The 9,712-nt window shown below is 41.4% G+C and overlaps 1 protein-coding gene across 6 annotated transcripts in view; it reads left to right on the forward strand.

The window, feature by feature from the left end:
- Nucleotides 1-4,823, forward strand: part of LOC122355829 (transforming growth factor beta-1-induced transcript 1 protein-like) — a 48,062-nt gene extending 43,239 nt beyond the window's left edge. For all 6 annotated transcript variants that reach the window (XM_043254387.1, XM_043254389.1, XM_043254390.1 and 3 more), the window contains one exon: nt 1,019-4,823. In XM_043254387.1, the coding sequence (XP_043110322.1) occupies nt 1,019-1,285 (267 nt within the window). In that variant the 3' untranslated portion in view covers nt 1,286-4,823. The remainder of the gene's footprint in view (nt 1-1,018) is intronic.
- The last annotated feature ends 4,889 nt before the right edge of the window (nt 4,824-9,712 follow it).

Here is a 9,712-nt window from a genome sequence, read left to right on the forward strand (position 1 = left end):
GTTATAATTACAATTATAAATAATTACTGTGTTTTTTTACAAGCCAAAGTTTATTACCTCATTTGGGAACACATCATCACTTGGAAAATCTAATGTGAATGCAGATTACAAAACCAAAGCCATAAGTTTAGTTGGTTAAATGAAGTCAATGTATAGTCAGGAGGTTGGTTAAAGGTGTAAAATTGAAAGTAAAATAGAAAATTGAAGATGCAGTGCATCATCATTGAATCGTGATTTTTAACTGATTCTATAACATGATAATAGTAAACAAACTAAACCATCAGACCACTGTAGGTTAGCACCCCTAATACATTTAATAATTAGAGGTGGCATGATTCATGTATTTGTTCCGAATCCGTCACAGTACAGACTTGCCTGCAACAATGCCACACCGGGCAGGCAGGCGGGCAGACGGGCAGGCGGGCAGAACATAACCACACATAAAAACAACGATGATCGGACAAACTGAACTGAAACAAACTGGACTTAAATACACAAAGTAAATTACTAAATTAACGAGACACAGCTGAATACAATAAGACAATTAACTGGAATTAGGGCGCACAGAGCACATGGGACAAGAAAACAAAAAAAAAGAGTCTATGTGACAGCTATACTATCTATGTTTTTTTTACCCACTTGTTTATTTGCTAACTGAATCAGATATATTTCAATAATTTATTGCTTGTATGTATATGTGCTACAGATTATATATGACAATATATATATATATATATATATATATATATATATATATATATATATATATATATATATATATATATATATATATATATATATAGTTTTACATCTAGGTGATAACATTTTAATTTGTACTGACTTTTCAAAATAAATGAAAAGAAACCAACCATAGTATATTTTTGTTTTTTTCCCTGTTGTATGAAATTGTATTAAACACTGAACCATGTTATCTGTATATCGTGTCACCCCTAATAATATATAAGTTCTTGATCTCTCTTGGTTTGGATGGTTGTAACTGTCTTGTATTTTTCTGCAGGAATGCTATAGCCCATTTGTGAACGGGAGTTTCTTTGAACATGAGGGGCAACCTTTGTGTGAAGCTCACTACCATCAGTCCAGGGGAAGTGTGTGTCAGGCATGCCAGCAGCCAATCCTGGGGCGCTGTGTTACCGCGATGGGTGCCAAGTTTCATCCACAACATCTGGTGTGCCACTTCTGCCTGAAACCCCTTAGTAAAGGCTGCTTCAAAGAGCAGGACAACAAACCATATTGCCACCCCTGCTTCATCAAACTCTTTGGTTGAGGAGAGTGAGGAAAGATGATCAAGCAGATTATTCAACTGCCATACAGCATGTCATACAAAACAAAACAAAACAAATATACAAATATACATTGTAACGTATTTTATGTGAACACACTCCTACTGTAAATAACAGATATAAATATTCCTATCTCCTAATTTTAAAGGTGCTCTATGAAGGGCTTTTCCAAAAAAAAACCCCCCAAAAAAACAAATGAAGTATAGTATAGTACAGTATAGTACAAATATATACTACAAATTTCTTTAAACTATTACTTATGATCTACTATTGTCTGGTAGTGTTTGTGCATTTCTATGCTACAATTTTTTACAAGATGCTGCACGTGTTCTTGAAGCTGATACCATGTCAGAGGCATTGAAGAGCATTCTGGTCAAGTTTGAATACTATAATTGAACAAGAACAGAAAATCCTGCATAGTGCACCTTTAATGCTTTACCACACAATGTTCTACAGGGATTCTGCAATTTGTTGCCATTTAGAAGATTTAGAAGATGTGAGGGCATTGTCACAGAAAACATTGTTTAAAAAAGTATTTAACTGAATATGTAAACAATTTATTAAATTAGCAGAGATCAGCAGCAAACAGAATTCAGCACAAGTGCAGGTGTAATTTTACACTGGTAGCGCAGACACAGCATTGAGTATAAACAGTCAAGGACCAGGTGGGAAATGAGCAAAATGAGTTGAAAGTAGTCAAGACTCAGCAGGGTAAAGACACACACAGGAGGGAGAGAGAAAGAGGAAGCAAACCTGTGAACTGTGACAGTCAGACTTTGATGTTGCGTTTATCCTAAACTCAACAGCGATCAGGTTTGGCCCATGGTTAAGTCTACATCAGACCGAGAAAAGCAATTTTATATTAACATTGTTATATATAAAATTGTGCACAAATGCATTGTCATGCTGCAGAAAATGGGCCTTGCCAAATTCTCTAGAATGTTACTGAATGGCATAGCTTTAAAATCATTTGTATTTGCATACTTTTAAGTGCTTTTTAAATCTGTATTGGTGTCTGATAGAGGAGACATCCAAAATGTACAAGGGTGGGGGCACACTAGGACAGGTTTGAAAATCATTGATGAATAACAGTGATTGATAAACAAATACAGATTTTAGAAGGAGATTCTGTGCCCTATCAATCATATTGGATTTTACACACACACACACACACACACACACACACACATATATATATATATATATATATATATATATATATATATATATATATATATATATATATATATATATATATATATATATATATTGATCAGCTGATGACTAATTTATGTGGGTTTAAAGAGAGAGAAATCAAAAATGTGCAGTACTGGGGAGAGTCTAGGAATAGTTTGAAAGCCTTGGACTACAAAAATAATCCATTATCCAATTATCCATATTATAAAATCAAGTTCAGCAATACTTTTAGTTATAAAACTTATAATATAGGTAATAATGCTGTATAATATTTTATGAATATAAATATTTGGTGTCATGATCTGTTTGAAAAAAAAAACACTTGTAAAAGTAGTTATAATGCATTAATTAAGCCTTGTAATGCACCTTATGCATTGTACAATCTCTTACAGTTAATATAGTTAATATATTACAACACTACATCAATTCACTCTGCTCTATACAATTTACTCTATACATTTTAAATTTGGTTATAATTACCTACAACAAGATATATTGTATTACATTGCACATTATGAATAATTATAATGTGTTATGCCCTTTAATAACCCTTTATAATGTATTCTGGGAAAAGTGTTACTCTTATTGTTTAAAAGACCACTTGTTCATCAATAATACCAATGTATTTTTGGTATTCTTCTTTTTACTCTGGTGCATTACATTATGCACTATACTGTATGTTGTTAGAAATGTTTGAAATTATTGTGGGCAAACATTAAATATAGTCTTATGCTTTTTAAGATGAGACTCCAAGATAAGGGAAACGCAGGGTAATGCTCTGGTACAATAAAAGGAATTTTCAAATATTATAGGAAAAAAACAATCTGAAATATAAAAAGTGCATCCAAAATAGACTTAGAGGCAGTCTAATCTCCACTTTTGAACAGAGTGGAATAAGGTGGAAAATGACATTTGATTAAAGTGGAAAATTACATACTCAAATACAAATTTCCATTACTTGCCAAATCACTGGCTTTTTAAAGCCTAATGAGTTTCACGTGTTGCAGCTGTATCAATTAACCAGTGTCAATGGGCCATGATGGACAAAACCAAGAACTACCCTACATATTGTAATGTTTTAGGTCACAATAAGGAAATACTATAATCACAGTTTGTTTCATAGCCAATTTATGTTCATTTTAAAGTAAGTTTAACAGAAATCACAGTGTCCATTTCAGTTTGGAGATTTTTTCTACTTCCTTAGTGTACCTGAAATTTAGTTCTTTGTTTCTTTGGCTGCACTGCTTATGTTGTGCAAGCTGAATAATTAATCCATATGATGGTACCTCATAATTGTCTTGATTTAGGCCAGGGGTGTCTTAAGTCCTTGAGGGCCATAGCCCTAGATGCAACCCTAATTAAACAGACCTGATCCAGCCAATCAAGTCATTAAGGCTTATTTGAAAATACATGGGCTGTGTTTGAAATGGCGTACTTGCTTACTGCCCAGTATACAGTGTATGCTGCCTGGTAATTTTTAAGGAATATTGTGTGAAACAGTATACAATAAGTAACAAATGTTTTAGAGTAGTATGCTTAATTATCACATGACAAATGCAAACTTTTATTCAGCAGAGCTGTCGAGTCTGTTACCTTAAAAACAAATGTCTGTTACCTTACAAACAAATGTTTACAAAGGCTTGTTAATAAGGCTCATAGAAGTAAATAATACATAATCTTGTCCAATTAAACTCATAATTTCATAATTAATCAAATTGACATATTTGACAGAACTGAATCTGCTGAAACTGAGCTGTCTTTAACTGAACAATTACATTAGGGACAACTTGTAGGCTACTTGGTGAAATCATGCTCACCTAATTAATACAGTGTTTAATAAAACAGGCGTGCTTTTATGTAGGTTTTTGTCACAATGCCTTTTTGTGCATGTGGGGTTTTTTTCGTGCTGTTTATCACAGCCAGGCATTGGTGGGTGGAGCTAATGTAAATAGGTTCTGCCCTACAAATAGTTTTAAATTTGTCCACATAATACACTCTGTTCCTTTTTTAGCAGAATTGAAGGTTGTTTGCATAATTGGAAGATTGTTTTAATTTCTATATTATATTACTGCAATATTAGGATTATTATTTTTTATATTTTTGATACAATTAATACTGTATAAAGTGTGATGACACCTGACTTGATCAGAAACGTGCTGTATATTGAAGTAAAATGTATGTACTACCAATGATACTGTTTTTAGATACACAGTACAAGCATCTCCATAAATTAGAACACTGTGGAAAAGTTCATTTATTTCAGTAATTCAATGCAAATTGTGAAACTTGTTTATTAATTAAATTCAGTGCCCACTGACTGAAGTAGTTTAAGTCTTTGGTTCTTTTCATTGTGATGATTTTGGCTCACATTTAACAAAAACATCAACAAATTAGCATACTTCTTAAGACCAATAAACCATTATGAATTGTTGGCCTTCTGGAAAGCATGTTCATTTACATCTACTCAATACTTGGTAGGGGCCCCTTTTGCTTTAATTACTACCTCAATTCAGCATGGCATGGAAGTGATCAGTTTGTTTTTTGACAGTGGCCTTCAGCTTGCTGGCCAGTTTGCTTTTGGTGTGGGCAGGAGCCAAATCCTACTGGAAAATTATATTCAGCATCTTCAAAAAGCAAGTCAGCAGAAGGAAGCATGAAGTGCTCAAATTTCTTGGCAAATGGGTGCAGTGATGTTGGTTTTCAAAAAACCCCCACAATGGACCAGCAGATGACATTACACCCCAAATCATCATAGACAGTGGAAACTTAAGACTGGACTTGGGCTACGAGCTTCTCCACCCTTCCTCCAGACTCTAAGACCTTGGTTTCCAAATGAAACACAAAACTTACTCTCATCTGAAAAAGAGGATTTTGGACCACTGGGCAACAGTTCAGTTCTTATTCTCCGTAGCCTAGGTAAGATGCCTCTGACATTGCTTGTGGTTCAGGAGTGGCTTAACAAGAGGAATACGACAACTGTAGCCAAATTCCTTGACATGTCTGTGTGTGGCGGCTCTTGATGCCTTGACCCCAGACTCAGTCCATTCCTTGTGAAGTTCACTCAATTTTTTTTGACAATTCTCATAATGCTGTGATTCTCTTGATTGGTTTTACATATTTTTTTCCCCACACCTTTTCCTTCCACATGCTGGGAATACAGCACTCTGAACAGCCAGCTTCTTTGGCAATGAATGTTTGTGGCTTACCCTCCTTGTGAAGGGTGTCAATAAATATCTTCTGGACAACTGTCAGATCAGTAGTCTTCCCCACGGTTGTGTAGCCTAGTGAATCAAACTGAGAGACCATTTTTAAGCTCAGGAAACCTTTGCTGGTGTTTTGAGTTGATTAGCTGATTGGCATGTCACCATATTCTAATTTGTTGAAAAAGTGAATTGGTAGGTTTTTGTTAAATGTGAGACAAAATCATCACAATTAAAAGAATCAAAGACTTAAACTACTGCAGTCTGTGTGAACTTGACACATGACATTGTAATTTATTGATTATGTATGTTAGATTTAAAATTACTATTCCCCCCCGTCTCCAGTTTACTCATGCATCTGAAGATGAAACATCAAATGGAGTTTGCAGAAAATTTGCATACTATGCACTGCAGAACGTCTCGGTTACGTATGTAACCCTCGTTCCCTGAAGAAGGGAACGGAGACGTCACGTCGGATGACCGACGAATTGGGATCTCGCTTCGAGAGACCAATCTACTTCGAGTGTATCTAAACGAGCCAATTGAAGATTGGCATGCGCTAATCGCATCCAGCTTCCGCTGATTGCAGCGCGGGTATAATTAAGCAGCGGGTGCAGCGCATATTCAGGTTTTCGCTGAGGAGCCGAGCTAGTGACCCGGCCCCTTCAGCAGAGGTGCAGCACCGTGGCGACGGGACGTGACGTCTCCGTTCCCTTCTTCAGGGAACAAGGGTTACATACGTAACCGAGACGTTCCCTTTCAGTCGGTCACTCCGAGTCACGTCGGATGACTGACGAATTGGGATCCTTACCAAAACGCCATGGACGCTGCCTCTTCCAGTGTCCTGTGGGAGCCCACAAGCCCCCTCAGTCTATCGGCGTAGGCCGGGGCTCGACCACAAGAAGCCAGCTACTTTTGTAAACACTACCCATTCGTAAGACTGGAACACTGGGAAATGTCCCACGTTCTAGTGAACAGGGACGTGCGGAAGTCCAGCCTTCCCGTAGGAGGCTGCCGAGGGGAATGGAGGAACTCGACAGGGTCTACTGTATGGACGCTCTGGAGCGGTTAACAAGCCGACCTGAAACCGGGCCTCTCAGTGCTTCTACCCGTTTGAGGTGAGAACACAGGAGAATACCGGTTCCACACGTAGGCTATAGAATCTAGCGATCGTGTTGGGGGTCGCCCAGCCCGCAGCTCTACAAATCTGTCAGCGAGGTGCCACGAGCCACCCCCCAGGACGATGCAACACTTGCTGAGTGTGCCCGCAACCTGAGGGGGGGCAGGGCATACCCTGTGCTTGGTAGGCCAGGGTAAAGGCGTCCACTATCCAGTGAGCCATCCTCTGCTTGGAGACGGCACTGCCCTTCTGCCGGCCTCCGTGACAAACGAGAGCTGGACTGAGGTCCTGAAGCTTTGTGTCTGGTCAACGTAGCATATTAGTGCTCGGACGGGACGAGCAACATCAGGGCTGGGTCTGCCTCCTCCAGGGGCAGCGCTTGAAGGTTCACCACCTGGTCTCTGAAGTGTTACCTGGGAATCCGCGAACCCAAACTGTAGGCACGAATCTTCGACCGAAAAAGCATGCAGGTCCCCTACCCTCTTGATGGAGGCCAATGCGAGCAAGAGCAACGTCTTCATAGATAAAAGAACTTTAGCCCAACTGCTGGCTCCGTTTGAATCTTTGCCTACTGCAATGCTGTCAGCACTACAGGCAGGTCCCAAGAGGGTACTGTTGGGAGCCGTGGAGGATTTAAGCCAGCTGTGTGCCAGTGGGCAATGGGAAGTCTCTGGAGAGGCAAACAGGTCTACCTGAGTGGCTCGGAAACATTCCCAAATCAGCTGAACCGCCTGGGGATGGAGTCTCCATTCTCCGGGTAGTGCAGCTCGCGACAGCTCATCGGCTGCCTGGTTGCACACACCTGGAATGTGAATGGCATGAAGCAACCTCAGAACTTCCGACTCCATAGGAGGAGGAGGTGGTGGGCTAGTTGCGACATACGACGGGAGCGTAGATCACCTTGTTGGTTGATGTATGCAACGGTCAGTATGTTGTCTGTGCGGGCTAGTACATGCTGGCCTTGAAGGCAGTTCTTGAGACTGCCTAGGGCGAGATGTACTGCCAGCAACTTTAGGCAGTTGATGTGCCATTGCAGTTGAGGGCCCGTCCAAACCCCTGACACTGCATGCTCGTTGTACGTGGCCCCCCAGCAGGTGGTAGAGGCATCCGTGAAACCACAGCATACCTGGAGACCTGCTCCAGGGGCGCTCCGGCCCGAAGGAACGAGAGGTCTGACCACGGGGTGAAGGTTTGGCAGCAGGCCGGTGTTATATGAACCCGGTGAGTGCCACTTTGCCACGCCCACCTCGGGACTCGATCGTGTAGCCAATGTTGAAGCGGTCTCATATGGAGTAGTCCCAGCGGTGTCACTGCAGCCGCGGCTGACATATGCCCCAGGAGCCTCTGAAAATATTTCAGTAGGACCGCCGTCCTGCTCTTGAACATATTCAAGCAGTTCAACACCGAATTGGCACGCTCCTCTGTGAGGCGTGCCATCTGATCGATCGAATCCAGCTCTATCCCAAGAAAAGAGATCCTCTGCGTTGGACAGAGTTTGACCCGAGTTTGACTTCTCCTGGTTGACCCGAAACCCCAACTGGCTGAGGTGCTGTAGCACCAGATCCCTGTGTTCGCACAACTGAACCCGGGACTGATTTAGAATGAGCCAGTCATCCAGTTGGTTGAGAATGCGAACGCCTTACTCTCTCAGTTGAGCAAGGGCAGCCTCCGCGACTTGCATGAAGACACGTGACATCAGGGAGAGCCCGAAGGGTAGGACTTGTACTGATATGCTCGACCTTCGAACGCGAACCTCAGGAATGGCCTGTGGCACAGAAGAATCGACACATGAAAGTCTGTGTCCTTCAGGTCGATCGCTGCAACCAATCCTGGGGACGGACGCACTGAATAGGCGTTTCTGTGTCAACATCCTGAACGGGAGTGCTCGATTCAGGACTCGCAAATCCAAGATCGGTCGTAACCCACCGCCTTTCTTGGGCACTATGAAGTATGGGCTGTAAGCCCGACTCACATCGGCTGGAGGAACGGCTTTATCGTGCCTTCACTAGAAGGACAGCAATCTCTGCACGCAAGACAGGGGCACCCGCATCGTTCACTGACGTATAGCGGATCCCACTGAACTTGGGGGGACGCCGGGCGAACTGAATCATATAGCCGAGTTGAAGGGTTCACAGGAGCCACCGGGATAGCCTGGGAAGATTCAACCAGGCATCCAGAGACCGAACTAGCGGCTCGAGCGGAACCACCGGCGTGCAGGCAATGAGGCAGCGAGGGGGAGTGCAGGGACCCGGCTCGGGCGTCTCGTGGCCAGTCCGAAGCGGGGTCTGAGTGTGTGCAACTCTTACCTGCATCCCCGCAGAAGTGAGGCGAGTAGGCTACATATTAGCCCAAGAAGAGTGCGCGAGTCTGGTGCGGAACTGGCCCACTCAACTCCTCGCTCTCCCTGGGGACCCAGAGAAAGGGAACTGTGTGTGTGTATAGAAGAGGTACCATTCTGCAGACTTAAGTTCTTACCCTGCTCCAACACACCTGCTTGTAATCATCAAGTAACCCTGGAAACCTTCTTTGTTCAGTCGTGTTTGATTGGGGCTGGACCTGAAATCTGCAGGACAATAGCAATTTTTCCAGGACCTAATTTTCACTAGTTTTTGCCTTACTCTAAATCATTATAGAAACACAGAATAATTCATAATATTTTAGAGCTCTTGAGCAAAAATTAGCAAGCTACTATTATATGTAGTTAAATGTGTCATAGTAGATGACACATGAACAAATGAAAATGGAACTGAAAGGAGTTTGCATACAAAAAAGAAATAGACAGGACTGTAATAAAACCAGATCAGTATAGTTTATATGATAACAGCATCACGTTTGCTGTTCTTAGACTATGTTCTCAAAACAATCTTTATGTTGGTGCCAATCAACAATTTATG

Source organism: Puntigrus tetrazona, chromosome 12, assembly GCF_018831695.1.
Source record: "Puntigrus tetrazona isolate hp1 chromosome 12, ASM1883169v1, whole genome shotgun sequence".
Lineage (NCBI taxonomy): Eukaryota > Metazoa > Chordata > Actinopteri > Cypriniformes > Cyprinidae > Puntigrus > Puntigrus tetrazona.